Source organism: Ipomoea nil, unplaced genomic scaffold, assembly GCF_001879475.1.
Source record: "Ipomoea nil cultivar Tokyo-kokei standard unplaced genomic scaffold, Asagao_1.1 scaffold1421, whole genome shotgun sequence".
NCBI lineage: Eukaryota > Viridiplantae > Streptophyta > Magnoliopsida > Solanales > Convolvulaceae > Ipomoea > Ipomoea nil.
The window spans coordinates 4487558-4508215 of NW_017617849.1; the positions used below are offsets into that span (position 1 = coordinate 4487558).

The 20658-nt window shown below is 36.7% G+C and overlaps 2 protein-coding genes across 4 annotated transcripts; one reads left to right on the forward strand and one right to left on the reverse strand.

Annotated features, from left to right (window-relative positions):
- Positions 1 to 271: 271 nt before the first annotated feature.
- Positions 272 to 2711, forward strand: LOC109188306 (E3 ubiquitin-protein ligase RMA1H1-like). Of its 3 annotated transcripts, none has more exons than XM_019338926.1 (2): positions 272 to 569; positions 1691 to 2711. In XM_019338926.1, exon 2 carries the CDS (start codon positions 1702 to 1704, stop codon positions 2467 to 2469), a length of 768 nt encoding a protein of 255 aa, XP_019194471.1. In that variant the 5' UTR covers positions 272 to 569; positions 1691 to 1701; the 3' UTR covers positions 2470 to 2711. The 3 variants fall into 3 exon arrangements, with proteins under 3 accessions (XP_019194471.1, XP_019194472.1, XP_019194473.1); XM_019338927.1 differs by lacking the exon at positions 272 to 569 and adding an exon at positions 617 to 767; XM_019338928.1 differs by lacking the exon at positions 272 to 569 and adding an exon at positions 617 to 745.
- A 14015-nt stretch (positions 2712 to 16726) lies between these two features.
- LOC109188046 lies at positions 16727 to 19971 on the reverse strand. Its single transcript, XM_019338536.1, has 4 exons — positions 18049 to 19971; positions 17599 to 17853; positions 17322 to 17441; positions 16727 to 17155 (listed from the first exon to the last, which is right to left on the reverse strand). Exons 1-4 carry the CDS (start codon positions 19168 to 19170, stop codon positions 17105 to 17107), a joined length of 1548 nt encoding a protein of 515 aa, XP_019194081.1. The 5' UTR covers positions 19171 to 19971; the 3' UTR covers positions 16727 to 17104.
- Positions 19972 to 20658: the final 687 nt, after the last annotated feature.

Consider the following 20658-nt stretch of genomic DNA (forward strand, 5'->3'; position numbering starts at 1 on the left):
AACATTTACTCCATGATATGATAAAATACTAGGCACTAGGGGCGCAAACGAGTCAAGTTGCTCGTGAGCCGCACGAAAGCTGCTCGGTCAAAAATCAACTTGAGACGACCAAATTTGGGTTTGAGCTGCGATAAAATAGGAGTGTACAACATTATCAAAGAAAGAGCGTGTACGAATGAAAAATCTCCGCTTTAAAATTTCCAAAAAATAAAAAATCGTGACACCAATAGTTCGTTACCACGTCGGTACGTTACTTAGGGTAGGGTCCGGCGGTAGAGTCACATGAAAAGGCAACGTAAATGCCACGTTGGAGACGACGTAAGGAGTGGCCTACATAATACATATTACAAATCATAGTTTATCCAGAACAACTCTCTGTTTATACCATTGCGGTTTCCTACTCCATATATAATACCGCCTTCATTCAACCTATTTCTTTCATCTTCTCTGCTCCATTCTAACCTCTGCGGATAACTCTCTCACTATAATCCTTAAGAACCCGCTCTCTTGATTCACCGTTCATTTCAAGCTCCCCGGCGTTCTTCAACTCTACCCACACTCTAATCTTGGTATGCGACTTCTTTCCCTTTATATGAGGGTTCTGTGTGTTTTCTGTGTGCGCTTGTGGTGCTGTTCATTATTTGAATTGTTTAAGTCTAGGCGGTAGTTTTTGGTTTAATACCCATCAATCTTCTGGAGAAAAGATCGAATTTTTGGATTTCGTTTGGAATCCTAGTACCAATTTGTAAGTAGTTTGCAGGCTGCAGGGATTTGCACTAGTTGTGGTTTCTTAATCTTGTAGTTTTATGTATGTCTGTGTCTTTTCTGATGATGTTTTATGTGTTGGTCTGGTTTGGCCGGTAATTTCCAAGCTTTTGATGCTTTTGAGTGAAGATGAGTACTCGTATCTTAAGCCTTAAGCCTGAAATCTGTCGGCTGGCCTAATTAACAATTATGCTGTATGTTTTGCCTAAAACTGTTAGTTCACACCTTGTTTTTCGCACCTGGTTTTGTTGTTTTAGTACTAAATTTTGTTTCTTCGGGGTATAATTATTTGGATAAAGATGAGGGTTTCCTCTTCTGAGTTTAGTACCAAAATCAATGAATCTTTTTGCATCATACCTACAGATCTATTGTAAGCCACATGAATCACCCATTCATCTGAATCAGATCTTTGAATTTCCTTGTGTTCTTCAATAACATACTAATTATACTAATTATCTTTGAGCATAAAAGGAATATGGAAAAGGGGTTGATATTCTTTGCTTCCATTAACTAAATTTCTGGCCAAAAAAGTTTATTCTTGATGAAGAAACTGGACTGGGTGTATGAGTGTAGGTGGTGGATCCACATGGTGCCATAACAGTGATTCCACGTTATGCACTATTTGGGTGCTTTTTGTTTTGCAGAATTGAGGGAATTTAGTTGCTGCCTTCTTTTAGAAGATTTATTGCTGCATGTGCATTTAATTTGAAAGAAATTGGTAGTTGGGTAGGCGTTGAGAGGATAGAGTTATTGTAAATGCTGTGATTGTTTGGTTCCTCTTCCCTACTTTATTATCAGTTTTGTGACAATCCATCACGCGGTTGGTGCTTAAATGCTCATATTGGTGTTATGATCTTGGTGCATCATAGTAATTGCGTGTTCTCTTTCAGAACAAATCTGACAAATTTTCGGTTTTGTTCTTCAGGAAACTCGTGAATGGCAATGGAACATCAGGTCCAACGACAGGTTGCGCCAATCCCCTTGAGCGAGAGGTGGAAATCCCTCGCACCCGGGGCGGATGAGTTGGAAAGCAATCCATCTGGAGGTTTCGACTGCAATATTTGCCTGGATCTTGTGCAGGATCCAGTGGTTACGATCTGCGGCCATCTCTACTGTTGGCCCTGCATATACAAATGGATGCATTCCCAGAATAACTGTGCTGAAGATGGTGATCACCAACACCCACAGTGCCCTGTTTGCAAGGCCGAAGTTTCAGAGAAGACCTTGATTCCTCTCTATGGCCGTGGCCTAACCACAAAGAAGGCTCCCAATCTTGGCATTGTGATACCACAGAGGCCTCCAAGTCCAAGATGGGGTGGTCAGGGTCAGGGTCAGGGTCATGTCCTGATACCGGCTGCAACCCCCAACGGTTCCCAATATCTCCATCACCGAGGCTATCCACAGAACGCTCCATCGTACCAGCCTTATCCTGGCAGTTACAGCGTCCCGCCCATGCTTAACCTCAGTGGCACTGCAACTAATGCACTGAACCATCCAATGATTGGGATGATTGGGGAAATGGTTTATTCAGGGATGTTTAGGAACTCGGGATCGAACTTATACACGTATCCCAACTCTTATCATCTGGCTGCTGGTGGCTCTACTCCAAGGCAGAGAAGGCAAATTCTGCAGGCTGATAGATCACTTGGCAGGCTGTGTTTTTTCCTTTGCTGTTGTGTAGTATTATGTCTTCTCTTGTTTTGATCCCCCCCCCCCCCCCCCCTCCTGCTCTTATCATACCTGTAAAAAGCCCCCTAGTTGTTTAGTGAATCATGGGTACAAAGCTTCAGTCCTTGGTTCCCTCCATCCAATTAAAGATTTCATGTCTAAGCTTGTGTAGAGAAGGTGAAGATGTGATTACTATGATGTACCAAAATTTTGAAAACTAAAAGGCATCTGGTTTCTTCTCCACTGCATATGAGTGTAATGGATTTCTCTATTTTATTCTCACCTTGCCCACACAAAAGGCGAAATTCTCTCGCCTTTAAAGCCTCCACATCCGGCCCGACCTAACAGTAAACTAAGTGGGAGGACCAGTGTTTGATTCCACAAAGAATCTAACTCTGACACTAAGGTTGTCAGAGCTCAATCTTGTGTCTATGCCGATAATCTATCAGTCAAGAATCAACTGAGTGATTTGGGTATTTTTATTTTATTCTCCTTTCACTATCCGGGGATAGACTTCTGTGCAAGCAAAGGGACCATTTCATAAATGCATTCAATTGTTGGTGCCTGGTGGTCCCTTCTTTTCTTGTACTCTTCAAATGCTCCCTTAGTCTTATCTAATCTTTCATGGTATGGCCTCTTTATGTCCAAAGGCCAAAGCAGATTCCACTATATTGAATTCAATCTAAGCATCAACTTGTAAAAGTTAATACTTTGATAAATTAAAGTGTGGTCACGTTAAACGAAACCCGATTTAACGTTTAAAATTTAAATGAATTGGTATACGAAGTTTGGTGACATTAAACAAAACTCATCCATATCTCATAGTAATTAAGCTGTCCTATTCTGATAAAGAATAGTGTATGGGAGTCTTTTTCGGTTTTTAATTAGGTGAGAGGTTTTGGTGAGTGGTGGGTAGAGGTGGCGGTGGTAGTAGACATCACGGAGACGACTGATGGGAAATAATGGGAGGTGGGCAGAAGGTGACAATGGGAGGATGTTTCTCTTCTCTTTTGTTTTGTCTTTTTTTCTTTGGCAAAAATTAGGGATTGCCCATACATTGATTGTCACGGTCTTTATTTTCTATTTCTATGTTTTAAAAATTTTCTTTTCTTTTCTTTTCCCACTGAAAATTTGACAAAAAGTGTCCATTTATCATCATAACAAATAACATCAACGGCGTGAAAGAAATGATTGAAGGGATAGAATATGATTTTTGTGTCAAAATGTTACAAGTTTTAATTATTGTCAACACACTCTTAGTCAAGCCAACCATACAGAGTTTATCTATTGTCATACATGCATCTCATGTGAAGTATGCGGATTATTACGCAAACAAGATTTATCAGGTATAATAATTGCAAAATTCTTTATCACCCGAAAAATAATAATAACAACATCAGCAGGATTGATGCCCAATAGTAGGTGGCTAATACGTGTTTGGAAAACGGTCAATGGAGGATTGTTTAAGGCTCTGTTTGACAAACCTAGCTGAAAAGCTAGAAGCTAGAAGCTGAAAGCTGAAAAGGAGCTGAAAGCTAAAAACTTATAAGCTCGGAGCTGAAAACTGAAGAGTTGTTAAGCTAGCTGTTATGATTGAAAGTGTTTGGTAAAATTAGCTTTTTGATAAGCTGATAAATGTAAAAGACTAAAAAGGACATCTTCATGAAATTTAAATTAGTTTCTTTACATATTAAAATTTAACATTTTGTCTTTAAAAAATTAACATTTTAAAATAAAACTACTAGCATAATCATGATCTAGCATCTCATAATGAAGTAGCAATATTGTAATAATAATAATAATAATAATAATAATAATAATAATAATAATAATAATAATAATAATATTTGAGGTTAAAGTTGCGGATAAAGGAGAAGAGAAAAATGTTTTAATTGGAAAGGGTTAATTGTGTCATTTCTTTAAAGTAATAAGGATAAAGATGGAAAAAAAAAAAGTTAGGAAGCTAGGGGCTTATTTTAAAATGTTATTATTATTATTATTATTATTATTATTATTATTATTATTATTATTATTATTATTATTATTATTATTATTATTATTATGAGATTCACAACAATATTGCTACTTCATTATGAGATGCTAGATCATGATTATGCTAGTAGTTTTATTTTAAAATGTTAATTTTTTAAAGACAAAATGTTAAATTTTAATATGTAAAGAAACTAATTTAAATTTCATGAAGATGTCCTTTTTAGTCTTTTTACATTTATCAGCTTATCAAAAAGTTAATTTTACCAAACACTTTCAATCATAATAGCTAGCTTAACAGCTCTTCAATTTTCAACTCCGAGCTTATAGCTTTTCAGCTTTCAGCTAGGTTTGCCAAACAAAGCCAGCGTTCCAAAATAAGCTCCTATATTAAGCTAGGAGCTTATTTTGAGAACATTACCAAACAGAGCTTATAACATATTAGTAACTTAAAATAAGCTATAAGCTCCTAAATAAGCTCTGCCAAACAGAGCCTAAGTTGCCTCTCTATTAAAATTAAAAACTCCCTATTTTTTAAAGAAACATAAAATTAAAGAAAAAATAATGTATTTACTTGTACATTTGGAAAAAAAAAAAAACTAAATAGAAAATCAGATTTAAAAAAAAAAAAAAAACAACAAAGAATTGAAATAAACGTATTTTAGAACAAGAAAATGTAAAACTAAGTTGTACAAGCCTACTTCTTAGATCATTTAATTGCACATGTTATGATTGTTTATACTTGAGCAAATTAAATTTGAAATTTGAGATATATGACAACCTTAAAATTATGAAGTGGAGCATTATAAAGACACTACACTAACCCACATATTAATTTATATGTAATCTTGCTTACCACTTGTGACTTATCTACCAATCACTAGTCAATTATATTGGTTACAACTTGTAGGCTTCATCGCAAGTTTGATGTGGACGTTTATAAAGGGACAATAATTAAAAGATATATGATTATATTTAACCTTTTTATTTTATAACCATGCAGTTTTTATTTACTAGAAATTAAAAAAAAATGGAATAATATTGTTATTTTAGAGATTTGACTAAACAAGTAATAATAATTATAATTTTATATTTTTAATAAGCAATACACACACATAGGGGCGTGCTAAGATGAAAACGGATGTCTAGGAGAGAACTAAGAACCAATCGCAGTCGTTTACGTGTCCAGATTTAATGGATCAGATGTAATTTTTTAAAAAAAAAAAAAACGTGGCGGCATTATCGTAAATAAACTCGAACTTTGGTACAAGTAACATGTATTAAAAGTGCAAGTAACTAGTGCAAGTGTGCAAATAAAAAATCAAGTAAAATCACTTAAAAATGCAACCATTTTTACTTAATAGTGCAAGTAATTTACCTTTTTAACTTTGGTGCACCTAATAATAACATCTTTCACATTGGTGCACTTAACGTTAACGTTAGGTGAACTTAATATTAATGCTCAATGTATATTATTTGTTTCACTTTTAATACATTTTACTTGCACTTCGGTGCACTATATGAAATTGTTACTTGCACTTTTAACACAATTTACTTGCACTTCAAAGTTCAATTATTTGCAAAATGTCACCGTGTTTTTGTAAAAAATAATGTTTCTGATCCGTTAAATTTGGACACGTGGACGGTTGTGATTGGTTCTCAGTCTCTCCTAGGCAATGTTGCAAAACACGTTAGGCGCCCCCTAGGCGGCAAGGGGGCGCCTAGGCGCCTTTTTTTTTTTTTTTTTTTTTTTTTTTTAAATTAAAAATAAAATTAAAAATAAATTTTTTTTAAAATTTAGTAATAAAACCTAAGGTTTCCATAGTTATTTCTTAGAAACTATTTACGAAAGTGGTTGTAAAAGTGTTCAAAAGATTGTTTAAACCATCTAAATACATAAAAAACTAAAATTAAGAGCTAAAGAAGCATTTTTTTGAGAAATTAGTGGACCAAACTGCCTTTGGCTGTTTGTGGTGTATAGATCTCGAAAAAATACGCGATTTGAAAAAAAAAATTGTCCAAATCGGACAACCAAGTCAAAAGTTATGCCTTCCGAAATTTTACCGACATTTCAAAAAAAAAAAATCGCCTAACCGCCGAACCGGCCGGCCGCGGAAGAGGCCGCCGAGGCCATTACTCGCGGCGGCCTCCTAGCGCCTAGGCACGATTTTTGCAACACTGCTCCTAGGCATGTGGTTCTCTGATCTGTCACACACACACACATTAAAAATGAAATTTGTAAAAATAATTTTGAAGAAATTGAAATTTTAAAGAATAAAAATTTCTTTAAAATAAATAAATTATAAATAATTATGATCAAACGACATAATTGTAACTCTCATAAATAGAAGATAACAGGTTCAAATCCCAAAAAATATATATGGACAAATACATTGTAACAAAGTTAATAATATTCCGTTAAAATTAAATACAAACACAATCCTTTTTTTATTACAAAAAAAAAAAAAAAAAGGGACAATAATCATACAACCTACACTTACACTGAGACTTGAAACTAAGACGTCCCACATAAAAGAGCAATCCAATACCAATGAACCACAAGCCACTTAGTACTAACACAACCCATTAATAAATCTAAGAAGTCATAATTCCTAACACAAACACAAACCCAAACCCGGTATATATTTGAAAATAGGAAAAACTCAATTTTAGATAGACTACTAGGCCGGTGTCGGTGCCGAATGTGGGAGTATCAACGTTGAAACGTCTTCCTTCTCGAAGAATAATTAATTAAATAATAATTATATTATAATTATTATTAGAAAGAGAAGTCCAAATCCTCCACATCTTATATATGTTGATATTATCGTAACAGGCCAACGATTGCTTTACTATTTATTTATTTATATTTTATTTCGCTGATTATTTATTGGTCGATTGTTATTGGAAAAGTAAGCACCAAGTGAAGGGATAATATATAAAAATCTCAATGGATACATTCACTAATATTATTACTTTCGAATAACATAATTTAGTATTAATAATTAATTATATTTTAAGGGCATAATGACTCCCCGAATAAATCCATCCCCATCGTTTATTTTATTTTTAAAATTTCAATCATTGCATATAGACTAGCGTGTACATATAACCTAATTTAAAATTAATTGATAATTATATAGTGGTTCTAGAGTTGGTTTCTTTATTATTTTTCAAAAGCCATCGACCGTATATGTTCAATTAGAAAAATACAAAGAATAGTTTGTTATAAATTTTTTTTGTTAAAATGAAATGTACTTATCATGCCTCTTCTTTTTTTTTTTTTTTTTTTTTTCACAAATGGTCAAATTCTGCCTTTACACCTAGCTGAACAAGATAGTAGAAGAGTAAATTATGGTAACTTAGTGACCTATTAAGTGAAAGAATTAGTATTTGGTGCTCATAAAAAGCCCACCACATTAAATGAATCTCTAGATTTTGTGTTTTTATTCCTAATTTACCATTGAAGAATTAATTAAGCTGCTCGTGCGTGCTAATCATCCTTTTACGCATTAAGGAAGAAGAAAGATAAATCTAAACCAAGCAGCATCAATACAATTAACAAAAAGAAAAAGTTAAAATGCTTCTTGAAGGGGTTTTAAAGAAATAGAGACCATAATTGATATATTCATTTATTTTAATATATACTTTCTTTGTGTGGTATATTTATAAAATATGGTCTAGTTCTCAATTACTACCTTGTAATAAAGTCAATAATACTAAAAAATAAAAATAAAAGGTAAATCTCACTGAAAATCAAACTTGAAATTTTGTGATTACTCAACTAACTACCAGACCAATTTAGCTAGGAAAAATTTAGAGTTGGGGTTCAATCTTTTGGAAGAATTTAGCTAGGGAAAATTAATTTCTTTACGGATAAGTACCCTTAGTGGTGGTGCACTTCAAGCATGTTATTTGACGAGCTGCAAATTACAATCCTAAGAGGTGTTTAATTAATAATGTAAATGATTACGCACCAAAAAAATAATGTAAATGATTGAATTGGAAGTGTTTGATAATAAACCAATTTTATGATATAGATTAACTTAATAGGATATGATGTCATTTTTATGATAACTACAAAGTATATGTTAATATATACTTTGTAAGATGAACTTGGGAAAAGATGATTAATTGAATAACAGAATCATAGTTACATTAATACTCTCACAGAGAGAGAACTATCTTCTAGGCTAGAGACTAGATCATTAACAGATTATTACATAACTAATTATATATATTAAAACATAGTATATAATAATAATACAGTCTAACACTCCCCCTCAAGCACAAGGTAGGTGAGGAACCACATTGAGCTTGCTACGCAGAGTTGCGAACCACGCTGCTGGAAGCGGTTTGGTGAAGATATCCGCTAGTTGATCCTTGGTAGATACAAAATGAACCTGAAGGTCTCCAGCTGAAACTTTGTCTCGGACAAAGTGATAGTCAACCTCAACGTGTTTGGTGCGCGCATGGAACACCAGATTTGCACAAAGATACGTCGCACCTAGATTGTCACACCATAGCGTGGGCGTAGAGACAGGCCCTAATCCGAGATCTCGCAGCAAGGACACAACCCAGGTAACCTCAGCACAGACATCTGCAAGCCCCTTATACTCTGCCTCAGTCGACGAGCGTGCGACGGTGCGCTGTTTCCGAGAGACCCAGGAGATAAGATTTGCGCCAAAGAAAACTGCATACCCACTTGTGGATTTGCGATCAACAGGACAACCGGCCCAATCCGAGTCGGAGTAGGCATGAATATCCGAGACCCCTGAAGCCGTGATGCGTAGACCGTATTCCAGAGTTCCTTTTATATAACGAAGGACTCGCTTCAGTAGACCCCAGTGCTCATCAGTCGGTGAATGCATGAACTGACATAGCCGGTTGACCGAATAAGACAGATCCGGCCGAGTGATGGTGAGATACTGAAGAGCTCCAGCTAGCCGGCGATATTGTGTTGGGTTGTCGAAGGAGTCAGTGGACTGACACACGGGTTGAGTCACAGAAGCCGGAGTGGCTAACGCCTTGCAATCAGACATGCCGGCTCGCTGTAGAATATCCCGCATATAACGACCTTGTGAAAGCATCATACCCCCGGTTATAGAAATGGTTTCTATGCCGAGAAAGAACGTCGGTTGCCCTAGATCCCGAATTTTGAAGGCCGTCGCCAGTTGCCTTAGTATAGAATCAACTAAGCCTGTGTCACTTCCGAGCATGATGATGTCGTCCACGTAAAAAAAGTAAGAATACTCGAGCATCAGCAGCGGAGTAGTGAAACAGAGACACATTTGTTTTGGAAGCAACAAACCCTGTGAGAATCAGAAAATCATGTAAGCGTTTGAACCAGGCGCGGGGTGCCTGTTTCAACCCATATAGGGAACGCTGTAAGTGACAGACGTGATCAGGATGATCAGGATCCTCGTAGCCTGGTGGCTGCCGCATAAAGACTGTCTCAGCCAGACGCCCATTCAGGAAGGCGTTGTGAACATATAGCTGTCGTAGTGTCCACCCACGGGAAATGGCCAAAGAAAGTAATAGCCGAACCTTGGTCGGTTTAACAACCGGACTGAATGTCTCAAAAAAGTCCTCACCGGCTACTTGATTGTAGCCTTTGGCAACCAGCCGAGCCTTATAACGTTCCACCGTGCCATCGGCTTTTCGCTTGGTGCAAAAGACCCATTTGCACCCTATTATGTTCATGGCCGGAGTAGCTGGAATAAGAGTCCACGTGTTGTTATGCAGTAACGCGTTGAACTCTTGGTCCATTGCGTCTCGCCATTGTGGATGGCCCACCGCTTGAGAGTAGCAAGTCGGGTCATCCGTGGATGCTGTTAACACATGAAACTGTTCCCCAGTCCCTTGTGTCATGCGCCTGAGCCGCATAACATGGACCCGTTCCTGAGGTTGAGCTCGACGTCCTCGTCTTTTGACCACAGGAGGCCGAGCTGGAGCCGGTTCTATAACCGGACACGGAGCGGTGGCTGCAGCCTCAACAGTCGTATTTTGGTGCAAGATGGGACTAGACCCCCAAGGTAGACTGGGTACGACTTCACGTGCTCCAGACTGTACCGGGTCCTTGTTAGCAAAAGGGAAGTGACTTTCATCGAAGCGGACATGGCGACAGATGTAAGTTTTCCCGGTGTTTAGGTCCATGCAGCGGTAACCCCTAAAGGACGGTGGGTAACCTAAGAAGACACACGGACTTGACCGATACTCAATTTTATGACGGTTGTATGGACGAAGGTATGGGAAACAACGACACCCGAATACACGCAAATATGTGTAAGTGGGTGGAGACTGATATAATCGGTGGTAAGGTGTATCAAACTGGAGTGAAGACGACGGTAACCGATTTATTAAGTACGTTGTTGTTTCAAAGGCATGATCCCAATACCTTTGTGGGACAGAGGCTTGGGCCATCATGGCAAGACCGGTCTCGACAATATGCCGGTGCCGGCGTTCAACGCGCCCGTTTTGCTCATGCGTATAGGCGCATGATTGCCTATGCACAATTCCTAAGGAGGTAAAAACTTTATGTAACTTTTGATATCCCCCCCCCCCCCCCCCCCCCCCCAAATCAGACTGGATGGACTTGATAGAACGTGAAAATGTACGTTCTACCGTCGCCCGAAAAACCTCGAAAATTTTGTATATATCGGTTTTGAGTCGTAGCGGATAATACCAACAATAGCGGGTATTATCATCTACGAAGAGTACAAAGTAACGTGAGCCATCCGCAGAAATAACAGGTGCGGGACCCCAAATGTCAGTATAGATAAGGTCTAAGATATTATTGCTAGATTTAGCTACCCTATCTAACGGGAATCGAGAGGATTTCCCGAGTTGACAAGATGAGCATAAACTACGAGTTACATTTTTATTTGATTCAACCGGACATTTTTGTAAAACTCGTTTTAGGGCTTGTTCGTGGGGATGACCGAGACGCTGATGCCAAATTGTGGAAGAGGCACGAGCAGAGACAAACGCATGATGCGGACTTGGAACTGACAATGTGTATAGTCCCCCCGAGCTCGGACCTTTAAGCAGAACTGCCTGTGTGATGGAATCCTTCACAACAAAAAAATCAGGGTGAAATTCGAAGTAACAATTATTATCTTTTGTAAAACGATTTACAGATAATAATGAGACCGACAACTCAGGGACATGTAAGACATGAGACAATTGTAAAGGTTTAATGACCGTAGGAATTACTGCACGACCCACACTCGAGATTGCCAAACCTGTGCCATTACCCACTCTCAGAACGTCATCACCGTGATATTCTTCGGCCTGCGATATGACTCCGGGATCCGGCGATGCATTAGTGGATACGCCCGTATCCGGCAGCCAGGAGGTGACTGCCGACGTCGCGCCTGCACTGCCTCCGTCTCCAGCAACCGCAACATGCGCCGAAGGTGGTGGCTCCGAATATCGCTTGTAGTAGAAGGCCGCCGAGTGCCCTTGGACTCTGCAAATCTGGCAGCGCAAGCCACCGTTCCGGCCACGTCCTCCGCGGCCTCCACCTCCGCGATTGCCTCCGCGGTTGCCGCCGCCGCGAGACTGGCCACCACGGCCTCCACTGTTTTGGTGGCGTCCACCACGACCGGCATAGAATGCCGAGGGAGCTCCATTCGCCGTGGCAGGTTGATAGGCTGGGAAGTCATCCGCATGGATGAACTGCTGCGCCTGCAAGTAATCCGCCAATTGCGGAATCGTCACCGGCGTACCGGTGACCGCCATAGACCGGAACTCCGGTCGCAGCCCCCGGAAGACATACAAGTTCTGCTCCGTCAACGTTAGCAGTCGCCCGGCGAGTGCAAGATCCTCCACTAGATGCTGAGCACGGCCGAGGTACTCCGGTGTGGAGCTATCTCCCTGCCGGAGTGCTTGAAACTGCCCCATGAGGTTGAGGCAGCGGACTTGGGAGGAGGAGCCGAGCGCCGTTTCCGCCGCAAGCCACACCGCACGAGACGTTGTCTGGCCGAGAGTGAGATACATAACCTCTTCAGAAATTGAGGATATGAGCAGCGACAAAATAGAGGCGTCCTGCTCAATCCAAGCTTCATGCTCCGGATTTGCGACAACAGACGCCGCATCTGCCGGGCTACCGGCCGGCAGTTCGATGACCGGAGAGGGGCACGGCCGTGTGCCATCAATGAAGCCGAGGAGTCGTTGTCCTCTTAAGAAGGGAATTATTTGGGTTCTCCAATACAGGTAGTTCCGATGGGTTAATTTAAGCGACACAAAATGGTGCGCACTAGGGAGGGAGTTTGGGTGGGTGTTTGGGGAGGAGATGGTGGTGGTTGTGAGTGTGCGTTCGGAACTGGACGACATTGTCGACCGGAGAAGAAGAGAGAGAAAAAAAAAGGAGAGATCCCTACTGGCTAACTGATACCAGATGAACTTGGGAAAAGATGATTAATTGAATAACAGAATCATAGTTACATTAATACTCTCACAGAGAGAGAACTATCTTCTAGGCTAGAGACTACATCATTAACAGATTATTACATAACTAATTATATATATTAAAACATAGTATATAATAATAACACAGTCTAACATGTAAATTTGATTTATTTTTAGCATTTAATCACAATAACATGTTGTAAATTTTATTTTATAATTTGAAAATTTCATGAAAAAGTGAAAACAAAAATCCACTATTTTATAATTTCTGAAATGTTACTTTGAATTATCAATTATGCCTGATAGGCCACGTGTAATGGACTAATGGTGAAGGAAGAGTTTTTAAACAAGCAATTACTCCGTATTATACTATGGATCACTTATATACAAATTTATTTTTAGTATAGTACTAAAAATGATTTTTTCAATATATTAAAAATAAAATTTTATCAGTAATTCATCCTATAATATGAAGAACATTATACCGTGGACCCTGATCTTATATGACGTCATTTTTTATTTACTTTTGACGGCAACTGTTTGGTAGTTTAATTTACGTTATATTTTCTTTTTAACTATAAAGAATGTGTATGTGTTCTGTGTTATGAGTTTTTGTGTCTTGTATTATGAAATTTTGTAACTTAAGAGTATCAATTCTGTACCTTAAACATATTAGTAGTTGTGTACCACACAACATAGTGTGTCTTATATTATGAATTTATATCTTGTATTGTGAATTTTTGTGCTTATAGAACATAAATTCTCTACCTAAATTAGGTTTGAAAATAAGCAAATATATAACATGGGTATATGTCTTGTCTTGTGAGTTTGTGTCTTGTGTTAAGAAATTATTTACCCTAAGAGTATGAATTATGTACCTAGAATAGATTAGTAATTGTGTAACACGTAACATATTGTGTGTCGTATGTTATGAATTTATGTCGTGTTATGAAATTTTGTGCCTATAGAACATAAATTATCTACTTAAATCATATTTGAAAATAAATAAATACGGAGTATGCAATATGTATATGTGTCTTGTGTTGTGAGTTTTTTTGGGACTCTTTTTTTTATGAAATTATGTACCTTAAGAGTGTGAATTCTGTATTTGAAATAGATTAATAGCTGTGTAGAAACATGAGAAACGAAAAAATTGAGAATCCATTAAAATTTAAAGATTAAAAATGAGGTCTTTTGATTTAAGGGTGGACTATGGTCTACGATATAAATCACCATAATATGATAGTCAATAGTATAATTTCCCTTAAACAAGCTGAGGGAGTGACTAATTGGGCTTTTTAAATTACGTACGCCCAAGCTTGAAGTTTTTTTTTTTTTTTTTTTTTAAATACATTTTACTTGCACTTCGATGTTCAATTATTTGTTAATAAACCAATCCTCCAAGAACAGCAAGAGCCTTTCTCAGTTTGTCAAGGTTTCATACGTCTAAGAGTTTTAAGAAAATTAGGGCAAAAACAGGAAAATTAAGGCAAAAAATAATTAGCTAAACTACGAACTTGATTGTGATTGTGAGATTGACAAAGTGTAAGAGCGAGATTACTAGATTAGGAACCAACGATGACTCCTGCTGACAGGGCCGGCCCTGGGGCAAGGACAGGCTGGGCCCTTGCCCAGGGCCCATGCTTGGGGGAGGGCCCCATCCTATCTCTTATATATGTAGTATATATGTATTGAGTATAAGTAATTTATATACATATGTTTTATAATAAGGTGAATTAGCTTGTATGGTAAAATACTTGAATTTTAACCTCATTTAATTAGAAGTCAGTGATCCAACCCTTCCCTTCACATTTTAGAATTCCTCAACTTTATTTCTTTGCTTATATTCTGATGTATATTTTAAAAATTTATTTTTATTGGTTTGTTTTGTTTAATACGGAGTTGTATTTCTAATGTAGTTTTTAAATATATAAATTTTCATATATTTATACTAAATATATTATATTATATAAATTTTTATATTATATTTTTAATGCAGTTTCTAAATTTGTAAATTTTTATATACTTATACTAAACATATTATGAAAAAATTGAATTAAAAAAAAACTGCAATCAACTCATGTTAACCAAACAAGACACGTAAAAATAGGACCAAGGGGGTTATATGATATATTTTGAGATTGAATTATTAAAAAAAAAAAAAAAAAAAAGATAATTTACTCCGTACCTTTTTAAGAATATCTAGTCAATGTAATATAGAAGCTTCTATCATGTGTCATTGTATTCAAATTATTCTAAAAAAGTTTAAAATTTATCTACTTAAAAGAAAAAGTATTTATAAAAATCATATAAATAATATAGAAGATGTATGATTTATAATATGCTTTATGTTCAAACTATCTTATCTAGATAATTATGTTTCATATCTTTTTGCGTTTTTTTATTGCGTTTTGAAATATTTTAATTTTTTGCTCCTAGTCAAAAAAGATTTTTAGCTTCACATATGTTTGTAATTATTGTTTTATAAATTTTTTAATAATAATTAATTTATTATTTATTATGATAACAATGTTATTGTTTATAAGTTTACTTGATTTTAAATTATTTATTCATTTTTATAAATGACAATATTATTTATTTATAAAGGCACTTATACGATTATTTATTATTTTGCATTATGAAAATCACCTAGAATTTTTTTCATGATTATTACTGTGTATGTAAAATCGTTAAAAACTTGTTTTTTTTAAAAAACTTGTTAATCTTATTTAAAGTTATTGATATTAATAATTTTTTCTTATTTAATTTAAATTTTAGGCATGAAATATATATTAATTGGGGCCCATTTTTTTTAATCCTGCCCCGGGCCTATAAAATGATAGGACCGGCCCTGCCTGCTGACCAGTGAGGCGGTGACCGGTTGCCGGTGTTCCGTGTTTGGTGGCGACTAGCGAGGTGCGACCGTGCCGTCCGTGCGAGAACAGAGGCACAGACGTGACAGAGCGAGTCCTGAGAGGAGACGAAAGATACAGTAGCTTGTGTTTGCTGAGCGATGAGAGAGGCAGAGAGCCCGGAGAGCAACGAGAGAAGCGGAGAGCGATGAGAGAGGTAGAGAGCTCCCAGGCCAGCTCCGTCCCGGTATATATCATCGTATCATCATATCGATCTCCATTTCAACACTTTTTGAATAATTTAAAGCTCCATGTGTATGTGTATTCTAAAAACATAATAAGTGTGAATGGAAGTTATACCCCTGAGTTATGTCCGTTTTTTCCGTTAAGTTTTTTTGTACATTATGCTATAAAGGTTGTACATTAAAATATTTTTGACAAACATACCCCTACCGTTATAACTTCCGTTATCTTTTCCACTATTGTTACCATGCACATGCATCCACCATATATTTTCTTATCTTCTTCATTAATAATAATATATACACATTAAATATTTGAGTTATATGTTAATTATTACATAAATATAAATATCAAATGTATAAAAATGATTTACATTATTATTATTATTTAGAATAATTTAAATATTTAAAATCTAAATAAATTTAAAATTTTAATATAATGTATTAATATTGGGCACCTATTTTTTACACATCGCGCATAAAAAATACTAGTATTACCATAAATGTGTACAGGCACGGCTGTAGCCCCTACTCCTTGTCTCCTGTTTCACCATTATATGTTCATATGCCCTGAACTGAAGCAGCCAAAAGACAATTCAATTCTGATCTCATAATGACTGTCCCCATGCACGCTCGGAGAAAATGGGGACGTCTTTTAAAATTAAATGAATAAATATTGTTACGGGATATACTCCGTATTATTTTAATCAAAACGAAGGACAAAAGTGAGATATATATCAAATAAATCACAATCAATTACAGAGCATGTAAACATTATCAAATTGCTACGCATGCTAGTAGTAAAAATTTCTCTACATTTCAGGTCAGATAGCAGATACTGTCCTGCAATTGGATGGGTACTTAGAAACATGTCCAAATCAGGCATACATAGATATCTATATATTTAACCAAAAATAATAATAATAATAACAAAGTTTTGCAGCATAGACCAACCAACTCCTAATTAATCCTTCTCTCTTAAACAAGAAACGCCAGAAATGTACAAAAGCAAGCTTCTTGTCAATGTGTCACTACTACATGCTTTAAATGGTTTCTACGCATCAATTCTTTGAAATACTGAGTATTTACAGCAATTTTACTTGAACGTTCCACATATCAACATTCTGGTTCCTTTCAGTAACACAAACATCTATCTTAGACAGCCTGGCCTCAGCTTTAATCATTCACCCGATAAAACTGCAGCAGCTTCAATGGTGTTACAAATTCCTGGTTACAACAAAAACACAAAACTATCAACATCAATGAACCTCCCCCATTGAAGCAATTTTTTACCGGACAACATAAATCAGTCTTATCAAATCACAAATATAAACTACAGTGACAATGTTACATCCTTCCTCCAAAATAATGCTCAATATGAAAATCTCAAAACCTGACACGAATCTTCAGATGAGGGAGGGAAATGGAAGCCTGTTGAGCAGTTCTTCAGTGTCTCTGGACTTCTTATCCACGCCTTGCGTGCATCACTAAGTTTGATTTTGAATTTATATATCTGAAATAGTAAATGAACTATTAAGAGATAGGCAATGACTCCTGTGAGAATAATATACAATACTATGAGAGGAATTATACAGAATCATACTCTCAGATAGTAGAATATATGTGGAGGAACATTAAAAAGCAACAAAAATAATATGCAACTTGCAAACCTCAGACAGAGGGATAGTTGGTTTCTCTAAGTCATCTTCATCAATCTTCATCCCTGTACCCTGGCATTCTGGACAGAAGATTGAAGAAATTTGTTTTCTAATGGCCCCATTCTTTTTCTCTCCCTTGTGATTTGACCCGGCCTTTCTCCGAGACCTTCGTTTTGTTTTAGGTTCATCAGATTGTTTCCCATACATTTCCAACTCACAAAGAAGTATCCAGTGGATGAGGCAAGAAGTGTGGTATACATGAAATGCCTGTGCAGATAAAGAGTTACAACTCAGAATGTATAAAATTACTCCAAAAACTTTTTATGCAGAACTGTGAATCTTTGATGTAACATAACATTAGAGAAAACACGGCAAAAGAACACCGTACAATTGGAAGGCAACCAAATAAATGTGAAAAAAAAAAAAAAAAAAAAAGTACAAGAGTTGGGAAGAAAGTCTTACTCCAGTCATATTTCTACTGCTGCATACAAGTCTTCCCGTTTTCATGTTCAAAAGTGTGGCAACATCTTTACTAGGAAGCATCTTTTGTTGGCAGATGTCACACATTCTCTCAGCGGCTACTTGCTGTTGTTTTCTCAATTGTCTCCGTATGGTTTTACTAGAAATAACTCTTGAATGCAGTAATTGATCATCATAACCATTTAACAATAACCTTGTATCTGAAGATTGAGATTCTTCACCTGAAGAATCACATTGCTTGCTTAAAGACTCACTGACATCCTCAGGATCAGAAAATGATTTCCTCTTTTTGCTTTTAGCGCTGCCAGTTTCATCAGACTCCGAAAGAGGACTAGGAGGAAGCAAACACCTTACTTCCTCAAGTAAGCCCTTCCTACCTAAACTGTAACCATAAGGAAAAATGACAACGGCAAAGTCATGCTCTGGAAGCATAATGTCATCCTCATCACCAGAATCCTTATTCCCAAGCCACTCACACCATATTCTACGAACTTGTCTAGAAGCCTCATCCTTCTCACTGATCCTTGTAGCAATCCGTGAAGTACCAATATGCTTCACTACTAGTTCTGATATCTCATCTCTTCGCAGTACACCTGGAATATTCACCTGATGGTTATCTCCATCACTAGAAATGGTACTATTCTCAAAATCAGCATCAGCTTCTGCAGCCTTCTCACCAACATCAGGCAGTAAGTTCTCGTCATATTTGACAATAGCAAGAGCATTATCATCAGTATTCCAATCTATATCTAAAATCTTGGTTTGCTCACCATTTGAGAGAGGAAGAGGCTTATCTTGCTCATGATCATAAAAGAAAAGAACACCATCATTAAATGGCCACGGATTTGGTTTTAACAAAGTAGCTTTAGCAGCAGCTAGCCTTTCAGTGTGAAGATTACCATTCAAGTGATCAAATAGAATTGAATCACTATAGCACGGAGAAAGACATAAGGTGCAGAAAAACACAAATCTCTTGCCATCCTCCCTAAGCTCAATATACGTGTGCCCCTGCTGCCTCACATTATGCAACGTCTTCTGAGCTAATTGCTCTTTCAAACTACAACCACTCTTCTTAGGAAGACCTAGTACCTTACCTCCCCCCATTCAATGCTCACAAGCCACAATCCTAAAATCAATCTTAGAAAAAGTGCAATCAACTTTCACAAGCAGGTGCTTTGCAATTCCTTACACCGACACGCAAATCCCATATAGATCCAAACCGAGAGCGCTTGAACTCATAAAATTGTTTATAACAACAAACTAGAAGATTCAATTTTCATTCACCAGAAATGCTGCCAATTTTCAACTTCCAACAGACAATTCGAGAGGAAAGCAAGGCATTTTCCACTAATTAACTCTTCTTCTCAACAACTCGATGCTCCTTAAATCCTCTCCAGAGTTCTTAAATTTCAACGTTTTTAGAGAATGAAAACACACACTTAAGTCCTTGAAACTTCAATTCTCCCAGCTTATTGTACAGAAAGTGTAAAGATAGACAAAACGAAATTTAAAAACGAACCCTAGATTGAAGTTTTTTTAGACAGCCCTTAACTTACAATATAGCGGCCTGCACGGGGGTACGGTATTATCGGTATCTTCGTAAACCGTCGAGCTATTCGATTCACGGCGCCAAGTCCTCCACGCATCTCAAAAACCAACGAAAGCGAGCACGAATCTATCATTTCCATCAACATCTCCATAAAAGCTTCAATACAAGAGAGAGAAATAACAGAGAGGGGAACAAAGAACCAAAAATCACGATTTGAGAGCCGGCGTTCACAGAAACTTAGTGTATACGTACAGAATTGTATGTATATGTGGAGAGGGAGAATTTGGGAGGGAAGGGGAAAAGGGTTCAGATTAAAGGGAGGGAGAAATTGAAACCAAATGACGAATGCGTTTAACAAGTTTCCGATGAGACGGGGTTCATAAGGATAATCTCATGGGTTAAGTTCAGGTGTATGCGTAGCCTCGGTAGCAAACGTGCGCCAGATATACGCGGCCGTTGATTTTATTATCAAAGAAATGTACGGTCAATATGCTTTCTTTGCAGATGCTGTAAATATTTGAAATGTGCGACTGTGTAGTGGATAATACCCAGTGTGAGGAAGATTCGAAGTTGGAAATCTGATACCTAACGGCGGGTAATCACGCGATTTGCGTGATTATTTGATCAAAAATATTAAGTTTTATTTTGGTTTTTGGATTTTTTTTTTATGCCAAAGATCTTGTAATATCTTCTTCAATAATAATACGGAGTAATATATATTGATATTCACATTGCATATTGGATTATGTTAGTTATTTTTTAAATATAAATATCAAATTTATAAAAATATTTTACATTATTATTTATAATAATAGAAATATTTAAAATTTTAATATAAATTATTAATATTGGACACCTATTTTTGCTAATTACACATAGAAAAATAATAGTTTAATTGAAAAAAAATAAATTTTCAAGAGTAAATACCCAAAATGATCCCTCGACTATAGCTAAATTCACAAATTGGTCCTCAACTTTCAATTTCAACCAATTAAGTCCTTAACTTTGCAATTTTAACACGATTTGGTCCTCCATCTATTTGA

Excerpts from the sequence above, each read along its gene's own strand:
- LOC109188306 (XM_019338926.1), top strand. The coding sequence starts at position 1,702 with ATGGCAATGGAACATCAGGTCCAACGACAGGTTGCGCCAATCCCCTTG.
- LOC109188046 (XM_019338536.1), bottom strand. The coding sequence starts at position 19,170 with ATGGGGGGAGGTAAGGTACTAGGTCTTCCTAAGAAGAGTGGTTGTAGT. Across the intron at positions 17,854-18,048 it reads GCAGTAGAAATATGACTGGA|GCATTTCATGTATACCACAC; the intron begins GTAAGACTTTCT and ends TTATCTGCACAG. Across the intron at positions 17,442-17,598 it reads CAACTATCCCTCTGTCTGAG|ATATATAAATTCAAAATCAA; the intron begins GTTTGCAAGTTG and ends TTACTATTTCAG.